The 15950-nt window shown below is 38.2% G+C and overlaps 1 protein-coding gene across 1 annotated transcript; it reads right to left on the reverse strand.

The window, feature by feature from the left end:
• Positions 1-6531: 6531 nt before the first annotated feature.
• On the reverse strand, positions 6532-13937 carry LOC112263417 (cysteine dioxygenase type 1). Its single transcript, XM_024439597.2, has 5 exons — positions 13723-13937; positions 12121-12198; positions 11366-11520; positions 9174-9343; positions 6532-7854 (listed from the first exon to the last, which is right to left on the reverse strand). The coding sequence occupies exons 1-5, from the start codon at positions 13890-13892 to the stop codon at positions 7825-7827; spliced, it is 603 nt and encodes a 200-aa protein (XP_024295365.1). The 5' UTR covers positions 13893-13937; the 3' UTR covers positions 6532-7824.
• Between the last annotated feature and the right edge of the window lie 2013 nt (positions 13938-15950).

Below are 15950 nucleotides of genomic sequence, written 5' to 3' on the forward strand. Positions count from 1 at the left end.
AAACCCTGGTTTCCTTACAATGAGAAAAGTCTTCACAGCAGGTATTAATTTATTTCATGCAAATCCTAACCTTTTGACCCATTCCACACATCTGCTGTTTGTCATGTGTTCAGAAGGATATGTCTTTGCTATAAATAGCTGTAACTCAGATCTGCTCTTCTGAGGTCTCAGTGATCACCTCCAGGGTGGTTACCGACCAAGTCCATTACTGCAGTAATTAAAGTTTGATTGTTTTGAAGAAATCTATAAGTATCTTCTTTGATTAGAATAATTACCACAACAATACAAATATCCTTGACTGATTTAAATGCATTTATATACAGTACCAGTCAAAAGTTTGGACACACCTACTCATTCAAGGGTTTTTCTTTATTTTGACTATTTTATACATTGTAGAATAATAGTGAAGACCTCAAAACTATGAAATAACACATATGGAATCATGTAGTAAGCAAAAAAGTGTTAAACAACACAAAATATATTTTATATTTGAGATGCATCAAAGTAGCCACACTTTGCCTTGATGGATTGCACACTCTTGGGATTCTCTCAACCAGCTTCATGAGGTAGTCACCTGGATTTCAATTAACAGGTGTGCCTTGTTCAAAGTTAATTTGTGGAATTTATTTCCTTCTTAATGCGTTTGAGTCAATCAGTTGTGTGGTGACATGGTAGGGGTGGTATACAGAAGATAGCTCTATTTGGTGTAATGGGTGCATGTTGGTGGCAGGGAAGTCAGGCGCAGGATAATCAAACTTGGTATAAACGGAGCTGTTTAATCAGTGCTTCACAAAACTCCAAAACCAAAATGACAAAATAATAAAAAGTGGGTACAAAACCCGTCGCGCACCAACACATAATACACAAACATACCATCAAACAATCTCCGACAAGGACATGAGGGGAAACAGAGGGTTTAATACACAACATGTGATTGTTGGGATAGGAACCAGTGTGAAGGAAGACAAAACCAATGGAAAATGAAAATGGATCAGTGATGGCTAGAAGGTCGGTGACGTCGACCTCCGAACACCGCCCGAACAAGGAGAGGGACCGACTTCGGTGGAAGTCGTGACATTTGGTAAAAGACCAAGTTTGTATTATGGCAAGAACAGCTCAAATAAGCAAAGAGAAATGACAGTCCATCATTACTTTAAGACATGAAGGTCAGTCAATATGGAAAATGTCAAGAACTTGAAAGTTTCTTCAAGTGCAGTCGCAAAAACCATCAGGAGCTATGATGAAACTGGCTCTCATGAGGACCGCCACAGGAAAGGATGACCCAGCGACTGAATGAATCAGGCCTTGTCTCAGGATGGTAAGTTGGTGGTTGAAGATATCCCTCTAGTGGTGTGGGGGCTGTGCTTTGGCAAAGTGGGTGTGGTTATATCCTTCCTGTTTGGCCCTGTCCGGGGGTATCATCAGATGGGGCCACAGTGTCTCCTGACCCCTCCTGTGTCAGCCTCCAGTATTTATGCTGCAGTAGTTTATGTGTCGGGGGGCTAGGGTCAGTTTGTTATATCTGGAGTATTTCTCCTGTCTTATCCGGTGTCATGTGTGAATTTAAGTATACTCTGTCTAATTCTCTCTTTCTCTCTTTCTTTCTCTCTCTCAGGGGGACCTGAGCCCTAGGACCATGCCTCAGGACTACCTGGCATGATGACTCCTTGCTGTCCCCAGTCCACCTGGCCGTGCTGCTGCTCCAGTTTCAACTGTTCTGCCTGTGGCTATGGAATCCTGACCTGTTCACCGGACGTGCTACCTGTCCCAGACCTGCTGTTTTCAACTCTCTAGTGACAGCAGGAGTGGTAGAGATATTCTTAATGATAGGCTTTGAAAAGCCAACTGACATTGACTCCTGAGGTGCTGACTTGCTGCACCCTCGACAACTACTGTGATTATTATTATTTGACCATGCTGGTCATTTATGAACATTTGAACATCTTGGCCATGTTCTGTTATAATCTCCACCCGGCACAGCCAGAAGAGGACTGGCCACCCCTCATAGCCTGGTTCTTCTCTAGGTTTCTTCCTAGCTTTTGGCCTTTCTAGGGAGTTTTTCCTAGCCACCTTGCTTCTACACCTGCATTGCTTGCTGTTTGGGGCTTTAGGCTGGGTTTCTGTACAGCACTTTGAGATATCAGCTGATGTTCGAAGGGCTATATAAATAAATTTGATTTGATTCTTGGTCGAATTGCTGCAAAGAAACCCTTACTAAAGGACACCAATAATAAGAAGAGACTTGCTTGGGCCAAGAAATACAAGCAATGGACATTAGACCGGTGGAAATCTGTCCTTTGGTCTAATGAGTCCAAATTTGAGATTTTTGGTTCCAACCGATATGTCTTTGTAAGACGCAGAGGAGGTGAACAGATGATCTCTGCATGCGTGGTTCCCACCGTGAAGCATGGAGGAGGAGGTGTGATGGTGTGGTGGTGCTTTGCTGGTGACACTGTTGTTGATTGATTTAGAATTCAAGGCACACTTAACCAGCATTCTTCAGCAATAGGCCATCACAACTGATTTTCGCTTAGTGGGTGTCACGACTTCTGCCGAAGTTGGTCCCTCTCCTTGTTCGGGCGGTGTTCGGCGATCGACGTCACCTGCCTTCTAGCCATCACTGATCCATTTTTCATTTTCCATTGGTTTTGTCTTGTCTTCCTTCACACCTGGTTCCAATCCCACCAATCCCATTAAATTACATGTTGTGTATTTAACCCTCTGTTTCCCCTCATGTCCTTGTTAGAGATTGTTTGCTTGTCTGTGATGTGCATGTATTGTGTTGGTGTGCGACGGGTTTTGTACCCACTTTTTTTTTCTTGTACATTTTGGTTTTTGGAGATTTATCAGCATTTATTAAACAACTCTGTTTATACCAAGTTCGTTCTCCTGCTCCTGACTTCCCTGCCACCAACACACACCACTTACAGTGGAACTATCATTTGTTTTTCAACAGGACAATGACCCAAAACACACCTCCAGGCTGTGTAAGGGCTATTTGTCCATGAAGGAGAGTGATGGAGTGCTGCATCAGATGACCTGGCCTCCACAATCACCAACCCAATTGAGATGGTTTGGGATGTGTTAGACTGCAGAGTGAAGGAAAGCAGCCAACAATTGCTCAGCATATGTGGGAACTCCTTCAAGACTGTTGGAAAAGCATTCCAGGTGACGAACTCATGAAGCTGGTTGAGAATGCCAAGATTGTGCAAAGCTGTCATCAAGGCAAAGGGTGGCTACTTTGAAGAATCTAAAATCTAAGATCTATTTTGATTTGTTTAACAGTTTTCTGGTTACTGCATGATTCCATATGTGTTGTTTCATAGTTTGAATGAGTAGGTGTGTCCAAACTGGACAAGTTAGTGGAAACGTAGTTGTTGACGTAATAAAGTAAAGGGGAGTTGAAAGGAGGGAGCAATCATTGGAAAGAGAACACATTATGTCCTGGACTGATGTATTTGTATCCACAATGACCTCTTTAAACAAATATGTTTTCTGACGTTTTTATTGCCTTATCGCTTAAGTTTGTCCAATATATCCCCATTCTCACTTCGTTGAGACGGGATGAATGCCATGCTCCCATTGATCACTTGGCAAGCACTGTGCATCTGCGTACTGTGTTTTTGAGATGTGTTACTGTTTACCATGTCTTCCTTTCAGTTATGCAGGGTGACGTAAGGTAATGGAATTGTTTCAGCAAGTGGATTGCCAGACCTTGAACAAAATGTTCTTTTGGAATAGACACGTTTTCAATTCTCTGTGTTCTCCTTAAGGAAGACTGGCCAATAAAAAAGTTTCTCTATATGTTTCTCTAGTGACCAGTTAAATGTGTTTGCCTTCTTGTCACTACACTGTGCTTCTTTTCACAGCACTAGTGCATATTTAATGGCATATAAAAGTGCCTATTTCACAAGCATGTTTGTATTTTTGGGTAACTCACCTGCACAATTCCCTACAGAATATCGGCCTCTTTGGGCACTTGTCTGCCTTGATGAATCTTGTTCCTTCCTGAACCTACAGTCACCAGTGAAGCCTGCTGCTGCTTGATCTGACCCATCTGAGCTGCTGGAGGATACAGACCTCCATAGACAGAGGCTGATACTGGTGGTTATGCAATGCACACTCACCCCACTCCACTCATAGACTTTGTTCATCAGAGGTTTTTGGGAATTTGGCATATCGTTTTGCCAGTAAAGATTTTGGGTAAAGACCGCATGTTCCTGTATGAGGTTTCCGGGAAGTTGTAGCATATTTTTACCAGAATATATATCAATTCTTGGGAAATGATGAAATTACAATGATCAGAAAATTGTGAAATTATAATTGAGAAGCAATCATAATTTAGAATGATGGCCTAGTTGATCTTTATTTCATAAAATTGATTCCCTGTCTGTTTTTTGAATAAGCAGGAGTGGTAATAACAATTCTCTAGGTTATAAATCATAGAACACTGCATTTTCGTTTGTGGACAGAATGCAGACTTTGCTGTGTGCTTTCCCAGTCAAGAACAATAAATTGTCAGAGCAGAACAGAGGAAAATAAACATGGCAATTATGTTTTATGGACTGTCACAACTGGTCTAAAGATATGATACTGTGGTCCACTGAGAACAATGTGCACAGTAGATGTCCTATGAAGAGGAAACATTTCATTAAGGTCAAATATGTTATGAAGTAGATTTTCATAATCTACTGAGTTCTGCATGCTTGTGCTGCTGATTATTTTTGGTGCAACAGCGAAAATCATTCAAGTTTGTGATTACATTTTTCATTGTTATTTGTAAGAATCTTGCAAAGGGACTAGTTGTATCGAACTGCATCCATGCATGAGCAGCATTAGAAAAGTTTTGTCAGTGGTATGAATGAGAGGGCATTTTACATGAATGTTTTTCCTGAACAAAATTATCAGCAGTCAAAATGATTTGCAACTATTATGTCCATTGGGTAGTCAGATAGTTTCTTGCACGGTATACCTTATCACATAAGTGAACATTTCATTTTAGTTTTCAAAGTACTTATAAGATAGTCACCACCATCCATGTCAGGTATATGTATCTTTCCTCATATTAAAGCTTATTTATTTGTCTATGGTTATACCAATTAGAAAATGACTGCGTCAATTTTTGCTTACTCAGTTTTCAAACTCATGTGTTCATCAAGTTTCATTTGAGTTTCCAGTACAAGTATCAGATTTCAGATTAAGCTCAAGGTTCCTAGGAATAGGTTCCATTAATATGTGTGGTAGGTTAATATGCCCTCCAATAAAAGGAGGCACAATTCATGCTGTACTCTCCAGAAGGTTATGCAACTTTGGCTTTAGTCCACCACAATGCAGTAACCATTTTTTACCTGTGACAAACTCCTTTTATGTTCAGGTCTGGTTGTATTATAGTCACAAAGTCTGGTCACAAAGTTTCTACTGGACACATCCTTAGTTTTACACAACTCATTCTCACTGTCTGTTAGAAATTCTTAGTTATTGGTTCCTCTGAACCATGAGGAGTTAAATGAGCAACGTGGCAAATTTTGGCATTTGTCTGACCCCTAGCTACATTACTGACGGGGCTGTAAAACCACAGTGCTCTGGCACAGCTTAACTCTTTTCTGCTTATGGTCATAGGCAAGGTTACGTTAGGAAAGAAACAGGCTATGGTTATGAAATATAATGAACCCTGTCTTTTTAACTCAAACTCATATTGAAACCTATATTACACATTTATACTCATTCTGACACAATAGCCATGAAGTTAACTCCACTAATTTTAGCTGTTGCTTGTGTACTGGATGTACTGTGGTGCTAGACCAAAACCCGGCCCATCTGATATTTCCAAGCTAGCAAGATTGTTACAGTCACTGACACAGTAGAAGGAACAACATTTGATTTGACATCCTTAAACTGCTATTAATCCATTGTTAGTCGATGATTAATGTATCATGCTGAGATATAATAAAACAGTTTGATACACGCACGCATGTACCTACACACACCAAAATAACCAAATATTACCCTGTGAAAAACATTTGGTAAAGTATGTTGTGGGTGCAGTCCATTTCACCATCAATGAGTTGATATATTGCTGTTTGAGGACATGCGTGTTAGCTGAATCACTGGCATTAGGATAATGTTGGTAGAGGAACTATACTTCCATTATCAAGTTATTTTCTCAAGTTTCATTCAAATGTCATTAGGCACACAAGGAACACAAACTACGGTACATTTAAAGTGTTCCTCCTATCTCAGTTACAATTGCCTTATTAATTCACCTCATTAAAACTGGACTCTTATCATCAAACACTTAATCAGTGTAGCATATACCAGGACAAGACTTTATCACATTCAATACTGGGACAAATTCAGATTAACACATTCATAAAAGATTGTTTCAAGAACAAATGTACGACACATGCAAACATTTGTTAAGTGAGAACTTATATCCATATATATAATGTAAGTGGGTTTTATATCAGTAACGTCAAAAACATTTTGTTTGTTGGAGAGTACAGATTGATAAAATAAACACACACACAACAATTTCTCATGACATATGTAATGTTTAATGGTCAACAGTCAAAGCAAGGCTTATCATTCACAATATCTTCTTTCATGCATTTTAAAGTTGTGTAATTTTGGCAACTACTAATTATTTAAGCCTCCAGATTTGGGCTGGATGTGTCAATGTTTAGTTCATACAAGCATAATCTATGAGCAGAATTACTGTCTGACCTCAATTAGCTACGAAATCCCAACATTTTCCCCATGGGCCAGCCCCCTAGCAATTCGAGTTATTGCCAATGAGCTTCAGCCCCTCGCCATTTGAGTGACAGCCAGCAAGTTGCACACACAGCAGAGCGAGAGCAATGACGTGGTGCACATATCTGCACATGTGAAATAGTACACAATTTCCGGGGACCACTTTTGGCTCGTGAGCTCTACTTTCAGAACTATTGGCTAAAAAGTATACAAAAGTACTGTAGAATCTCTTTAACCGACAATGCTATTGTGGCACTATGTTGTAAACTATATAAATACATCTACAATTAAAACAACAGGCAAAATCCTGAGAAAAAGTGAGAACATTGTCTTTATTATAATACAACCCTGCCCCTAAAGTCCAGACTCTCCTTGACTGGTCTCCTAATACATAGGCTGAAAACCAATGAAACACATTCAAGAATGACACTGAAATAGCTAATACCAATTATCACCCCTTCTCATCCCCAAAAACTGAACACAGCAAATATAAATTACAGGCATCGTATTTTCCAATACATTTATAAAGCTTTACCTTTGCCAAATGCTCTAATTTGACTTTACAAACTATTTCATGTTACATCACTATTTTGACAAGTGTTAAGATCATTTTGTGTAAAAATCTATACCGCAGTAAAAGTGCTCCATTGAGTGTAAAACTGTTGATCACAGAATGATTTTAGATCATCACTTTATGTGATTGAATAGACAACCTATTTCCACTCATACATTATACACTTCAACCGTCCGCCGTAACAGTCCAAAAGTGTGGTTACAGAGGTCATAGACACATAGGAATGCTGTTATTGGGAAGGGGTCTCCTCAGGCCTACCAAACAAAGAGCAGATTCAATCCATGGTTGAGCCTATTCATGCATTCATCCTGTGCTCATCAGTTTTTGCCAAGCTCACACTGGGCAGTGATAAAGCCATTCTAACTACCCACATGTCCTTTTGAAATGTCCGCTCCAATATAAACGGTTGTTTAGTTGTAGGTCCGCATTTTGCTTCTTTGTCGTGTCATGTTGACTGAATTTACAACATTGTCATTCCAAACGCAAATGTCTTCAGCTTCTTAGTTATTTTCTTGTGAGACTGTGGTTTCCTGTAAAAGACAAATGAGCAGTAAGTTAGACAATAGCCCGAAGCATCATGATATGCATCAAAGGAGAAATATGAGAGGAATCCAGCACTAAACCAATATTTGAAACCTGAATAAGCATTTATTTTGTCAATTCATTGAGGGGAGAGGTGGTAAGGTAAGTGGTAGTAGATCATTGTGTGCCCATACTCTTATCTTATCCTATATGCAAGCGATGTTGTAATAGTGCTGGCCAGACAGTGGTTTGGTCAAGGTAAACTTGTGCAATTTGTGGATTTTAGATAAGCTCTCCGCTGTTGGCAAACCCCAAGCAGAACTAGTCTGGTTCTGTTCTAGCGTAACAGCAAACAGCTAGCCTGAACATTAAAAGCAGACTCCAACCTGCCCTATAGATTAAAATATTTTACTGTCTGGAATACAGTCTTTCTGTTACACATCTGGCGGCCTGTGGAAACAGAATCCTGAAATTCTTAAACTAACTTTGAAATAATAAACGTAAACGCATAGAAAATGCAGTAAATGTATTTTAAAATACTAGGGGAGTGTCACTGAATTGTTGATTGTACTGTTATTTAAATGGGTGGAAACGACTTAAGACTTCCTGTGTAATTAAACATCTGTAAACATTTGGAAGGAAACGTAAATGCAGCCTTAACAGTACGGATGTGTCTGCAGGCAACGGAATAGATACGTTTTACAGAATAGTGTGAAGCGCTCACAAACCAGGTGTGTTGTCATGATGTTTAGATACCAAAACACATATCATCTTATTATCCTATAGTCACCAAAAATGAACTTTTACAACACTCAGTCAAGTTGAACAATACTTTTTACAACAATGCTGTTAGTTAATGAAGGTCCACACACCATCAAGTTTTTACAGCTTTCAAAAAATGTTGTTTTTGTAATTCCATCTTAACTACCTAAGATAAGCCGCCAGCCATTTTCAGGACTTTTTTTCAAAGACATCCATGTGTAATTCATGGGACAACAACAGGTTGTTTCAATAAAGTTCTGGGACAATCAAATGAAATATAATGCCTGACGGTACTCTGTAGACTTTCAACAGCAAGCCACTTGAATAATATAAACAAATTTATGGCACCTTTCACCAATACGTTCATAAATTGCATCACTCTCCTGCACTTATCCGCTTAGGTAAAAGAAAGTTGTACAACTTTACCTCAGCGATTGGAGATAATATCTAGGGTGTTAACACTTAATAAGCCAAAATTGCAGTCAGAAGAGCAGGTAATGATATGGCTATGATAAGCTATACATCTATGGTTCTGTGTTTGGTCAATTTCTGAAAGAAGTCTTACAAATGGAGTCCTCTCTCCAAATTTGCTCCAGAACGTCATCTTGACAGTGTTCTTGTGTCCAGTCCGCTGGTCAAAGGTCTGGCAGGTCTTGAAGGGGGGACTGTACAGGTGCAAACTGGCCGAACATTCTGTGTGACTGGCGTTCTCTACTCTGTGCAGCCCAAAGGAATCTAAAACAGGTAAACATCACACATTTATAAGATATGGAACCAGAATGTGAAACATTCACGTAGAGGTCGACCGATTAATCGGCATGGCCGATTAATTAGGGCCGATTTCAAGTTTTCATAACAATCGGTAATCGTCATTTTTGGATGCCGATTACATTGCTTTCCACGAGGGAACTGCGTGGCAGGCTGACCACCTGTTATGCGAGTGCAGCAAGGAGCCAAGGTAAGTTGCTAGCTAGCATTAAACTTATCTTATAAAAACCAATCAATCTCCACATAATCACTAGTTAACTACATATGGTTAACTAGCTTAACTAGCTTGTCCTGCATTGCATATAATCAATGCGGTGCCTGTTAATTTATCATCGAATCACAGTCTTCTTTTCAAACCGGTGATGATTTAACAAAAGCGCATTCGTGAAAAAAGCACAATCGTTGCACGAAAGTACCTAACCTTAAACATCAATGCCTTTATTAAAATCAATACACAGAAGTATATTTTTTTAACCTGCATATTTAGTTAAAATGAATTAATGTTAGCAGGCAATATTAACTAGGCAAATTGTGTCACTTCTCTTGCGATCATTGCACGCAGAATCAGGGTATATGCAAACAGTTTGGGCCGCTTGGCACATTGCGAACTAATTTGCCAGAATTTTACATAATTATGACATAACATTGAAAGTTGTACAATGTAACACAAATATTTAGATAAAATACGGAACGGTTCCATATTTCACTGAAAGAATAAACGTTTTGTTTTCGAAATTATAGTTTCCGGATTTGACCATATTAATGACCAAAGGCTCGTATTTCTGTGATTATTATATTATAATTAAGTCTATGATTTGATTTTTGATAGAGCAGTCTGTCTGAGCGGTGGTAGGCAGCAGCAGGCTCATAAGCAATCATTCAAACTTTTCTGCGTTTGCCAGCAGCTCTTAGCAATGCTTGAAACACAGCGCTGTTTATGACTTCAAGCCTATCAACTCCTGAGATTAGGCTGGCAATACTAAAGTGCCTATTAGAACATCCAATAGTGTAAGGTATATGAAATACAAATGGTATAGAGAGAAATAGTCGACGCGTCATAATTCCTATAATAACTACAACCTAAAACTTCTTAACTGGGAATATTGAAGAACTGGGAATATTGAACCACCAGCTTTCATATGTTCTGAGCAAGGAACTTAAACATTAGCTTTTTTTACATGGCACATATTTCACATTTACTTTCTTCTTCAACACTGTGTTTTAGCATTATTTAAACCAAATTCAGCATGTTTCATTTGAGACTAAATAGATGTTATTTCTGTATTATATCAAGTTAAAATAAAAATGTTAAATGTTCATTCAGTATTGTTGTAATTGTCATTATTACAAATATATATAAAAATTGGCCGATTAATCGGTACCGGCTTTTTTTTAGCCCTCCAATAATCGGTATTGGTATCGGGGTTGAGAAATCATAATCGGCCGACCTCTACATTCATGTATCACATAGCTGTGAGTTCCGCTTATGGTAATTTCACACCAAACACAGCACATAGACCAAACAAATCCCATAGAGTCCCAGAGTATACATTAAGAATTTGTATAATACGTACCAACCTTTTTTAACATATACAACCAGATTTCAGAATCAAATAAATGAAAGTGAAGATATTCAGTAAGTGAATGTTTATAAAGATATACTGATGAAACTTTACCATATTTTCCTATTAACAAACATACAATTATGACACTTTAGAAGCTATTTTTATAAATGTTCTTGGTCCTAGGGTCATGAAATGTTCAGAGTACATCGAGGGAAGTTGCTGCGTTCAATAAACCCCCAAAAATATTTTAAAAAATAATTTGAGAAATTGCATTACGACATTTTCATCAGACCGTGATGATATTATGATGATGATATTATATATTATGTAAATCATATGAACAAATGCCTCCTCATGTTGTCTGACACACAATGTTGAGAAATACTAAACTGTCTTACCATTGATAAACTGTAAACTGTCTTACCATTGATGTAGGCACACTGGTTTGTTTGCAGGATTCTCTGAGATTTCTGAACCATGTTGCATGTTTTTTTATCGGGCCATTCAAAAAGCGTCTCCTTCAGCTGGCCTTGCAGCAACTTCATGAAACAGTGGGAGTCTGTGTGGTCATGGATACTGCTGCAAGTGGTGGAAAACAGACAGTCTTAGAATGTGCCAGAACAGTGTTATGTGGGGCTCAGCAATCAAACATGTGGTTACATGTATGTCCACCACCATTAGTTCTAAGTCCTGTTTAAAGAGAAACTCTCTGCCTTTTGTGTTGGATATTACACATCTACTGACAAAAAGTATAACTTAACTCCTCAAACTATATTAGCTACAATCTGATATAGTATTCCTTTCATTGTGCCTCAAGCAACGTGACCAATTGTTCATATCTGTTAAGTTTCAAAAGGGCAATTTATTATATGGTTACCACAAATGTATTTATCTTTATGAAACTTGCATAACGTTAACTTTCACAAGAACATTGGACTTTGTTATCTCCATACACTTTCTACCTGGAGCCCGTTTCTTCATTTCACTAGACCTATACTAGTGTTCTATCTGACAAGTCATATATTGTAATTACACTGGTTCTGTCAATATTTATGACACTGCCAATATATACACTGGTATAGACATAGCACCTTAATTACCACATTAATTCTGAAGTAGAGGGATTTAATTGCCCCAGATCAAATAACTTGCATCATTGTTTTCTAAAAAATGTCTTACCTGCCGTGACCCTCTCCCCAACAAAGTATCATGAGGTTGAACTTTCCATTCCCTTCATCCACCAGGTTCCTTGTGTACCTGGAACACAAATATAAAACACAAACAGAAGTGTGGGTTAGAACAAAGGTAGTGCTTACCCATTCAATTATTGGGAGCATATATAGGGTGTGTGACTGTTTTTTAAATGACGACCACTCCAACATTTTGGGGTGTGTGTCAACTCGTAATTTTGACTAGAACAAAGGTAGGACATCCACTGCTTTTGCATAATTATCATAATTATCTTGAGTCTACAGTCATTACAGTTACAGTTAGCGCAAGAGTAAGACCAGAGGAATAGGGTTTTGAACAGATGGATTGCAATGTATTTTGTTCTCAGTGGTGTGACTCATTCAGAAAACTTAAAAATGATGTTTTAGCTCCACACTGTTTTATCCACTAATTTCCACAATTATGTATTAAGACCTATAAATGCTACTCTCAAAGTCTTAAGTGATTGACCTATATACATTTATTAGGAGTACTGACAAAGGAGTATTAATATCAGATGATATAGAACCGCATATGGCCCAGTTCATGTCTCTAATCATAAATTATATTTAATAGCGTAATAGCGTAAGCAACACGTGCATTACGTCTATAAAGTAATTCGAGCCATCACAGACAGACATGTTGTTCCCTCGTTTTGCACGAAAGTCAATGGGTACACTAGTCACGTTTTTGAGCGCGTAGAAAATCGTGTTCTTGTGGCAGCTGCAACCCCATACCGCAAACGCAAAAGGAATCTGTCTCTAAATTCTGATTGGCGGACGGGTTCCCACCCTCGATTTACCCCCACAAGAACCAAAACAACTCCCAGTTTATGGTGCAAGCCGGGAAAACTGTGGATAGAGCGTTTTCTTTTGTTGAAGCACACAATGAAACTCATTTTGAAAGTCTCATTCTGTTGTAACATCTTCGAATGTAACTTTTTTGAACGTTTTAAAGTGAGAGCATGCATGCTAGGCTATAACTGACAAATATTAAATCTATTGCTTACACCTTTTTACATGGCAAAAGTTGAATATAATTATGCTTTTTTAGCCTATTCAAATTAGTTTTGCAGATAAAATGCAACATGTGGGCTATATTAACAATATAATATATAACACAATCAATAATTGCACATATATTATGAGAGACATCACATTAAGTTAAATAAAGGTTAAATAAAATGTAAATAAAATGGCTGTTAAATCCCCTGAAAAGAAGCCTTTGTCATGCGTTGAATATGTTTAGGGCCTTTGCCTGCAGATCATTTGTGCTACACCTTTGAAGTTAAAGTTAGCACCAGCACCCCACCAATTTCAAGTAAATTACTGGAGTTTTAGCAATTCATTGTAATACTATTCGTTGCAGGATTTCACGATAAGGTGATAACTGCATATAGCCTAATTAGTGATATTTGTGTACAGATTTTGTTTTGTTTTAAATAGTACGTTTATCATCAGGCCATAGGATATCTTTTAAATTAAACAGGCCTACTCAATCTCAACACTACAGGAGCCATAATAATAATTTTCCAAATAATAAACATAGGCCTATTTATTCGTTTATTTTTACCTGAACTGGTCGAATTTTGCAAATTTCATCCATTCCTGTGGATTGCTGTCATATGCTTCCATTATATTTTGCACCTCCTCCACATTGATATTGTCACTTTCAAAGATTTTATGCAAAACTTTGATCAGATCATCAAGAGTTTCTGGTTTCATCACTTCGGTTTGCTCCATTGTTCAGTGCGTATTTATCCCGGCAAGCTTGCTTTCTAACTAACTTTTGAGCATCGCCTAGTCTTTATAGAGTCGCCTACTCTTTTTGGGGGCCAACTGTTGTTGGACTGTACCATTATGAAAAAGGGTGAACATATTAGTTAAAATATGAAAACCTTTATGGGAATAACATCAATATTTAAAATCAACATTAACGTTGTAAATAATATTAGGTATTTTATTTACAAGATACACTTAAGTTCTTGGTGTTAAAATATTATTCATTATTTACCCCCACATCATGAACTTGGACCAATCCTTGCCTTGGCCGCAGCTGTTAACAAAATCTCTTCTTTCTTTTCATCATTCTTTTATTTGGCCTTGACTTCTGCAATAGCCCCCTTGCCCTCTTAATTAGGCAGGTCTTGAGTCAACGAGTCAGAGAGAAAGAGAGAGAGAGCTAGAGCAGAGTTTTAGGAGCCTAATAACAAAACAACATGATATCACTTGTGAGAAAATTAAATCAAGAGTTTAATTTAAAACAATTATATTTCTCTGTTTCAGACAGTGACATTGATTTGTAATAATAATTATTAGTTATTATTTTATGCTAATAACAGCATTAAGAAAAATCAGGATCATATTTTGTTATCATTGTTGGTTAAATAAGAAGAATAGGCCAATGTAAAGTCTATCAGATCATAACACCACCTAAGCATCTGTGCAAACTACCAATTTGGAGCTCACATCCAGTCATTTAAGTGTAATGGCAGTTGGGCAGTGAACTACACTGATGAGTAACCATGCCTGAGACCTGAAAAGATGCGTTGGCGCCCCGAGTAAAGGCTTTAGCTCAGTGGGCTAACACAATCTCGTGGAGCAAAGTTACAAACCACTTGATCACATTGGTACCATGTCACAGATTCACAGTGGTGTAAATTACTTAAGTAAAAATACTTTGAAGTACTACTTAAATATTTTTTGGGGGTATATAGAATGGTGCCAGAGTGGATGGCTGCTGTTTTACGGGCTCCTAACCAATTGTGCTATTTTGTGTGTTTTGCATTGTTTGTAAAATATTTTGTACATAATGTTGATGCTACCGTCTATTATGACGAAAAGAGCTCCTGGATATCAAAACAGCAATTACTTACCTCAAACTGGACTTTTTTCTTTAATGAGTCGGCCGCAAAGGATATAATGTTGCTCCCAGAGAAGGCCAAAATCCCTGTCATTCACATGAAGAAAAGAAGGAAATACAGGCTGGGTTTTTGTGCATTGGTAGGACAGAACAGCCACGTCTGGTAAGATGAGGGTCGGGGGTGTGTGTCTATTTGTCAATAACGGCAGGTGCGCGATTAAGGTAGTCTCAAGGTATTGCTCCCCTGAGGTAGAGTACCTTTTTATTTATTTATTTATTTATTTATTTTACCTTTATTTAACCAGGTAGGCAAGTTGAGAACAAGTTCTCATTTACAATTGCGACCTGGCCAAGATAAAGCAAAGCAGTTCGACAGATACAACGACACAGAGTTACACATGGAGTAAAACAAACATACAGTCAATAATACAGTATAAACAAGTCTATATACAATGTGAGCAAATGAGGTGAGAAGGGAGGTAAAGGCAAAAAAGGCCATGGTGGCAAAGTAAATACAATATAGCAAGTAAAACACTGGAATGGTAGTTTTGCAATGGAATAAAAATAATGGGGTGCAAAGGAGCAAAATAAATAAATAAATAAAAATTAAATACAGTTGGGAAAGAGGTAGTTGTTTGGGCTAAATTATAGGTGGGCTATGTACAGGTGCAGTAATCTGTGAGCTGCTCTGACAGTTGGTGCTTAAAGCTAGTGAGGGAGATAAGTGTTTCCAGTTTCAGAGATTTTTGTAGTTTGTTCCAGTCATTGGCAGCAGAGAACTGGAAGGAGAGGCGGCCAAAGAAAGAATTGGTTTTGGGGGTGACTAGAGAGATATACCTGCTGGAGCGTGTACTACAGGTGGGAGATGCTATGGTGACCAGCGAGCTGAGATAAGGGGGGACTTTACCTAGCAGGGTCTTGTAGATGACATGGAGCCA

Source organism: Oncorhynchus tshawytscha, linkage group LG12 (assembly GCF_018296145.1).
Source record: "Oncorhynchus tshawytscha isolate Ot180627B linkage group LG12, Otsh_v2.0, whole genome shotgun sequence".
NCBI lineage: Eukaryota > Metazoa > Chordata > Actinopteri > Salmoniformes > Salmonidae > Oncorhynchus > Oncorhynchus tshawytscha.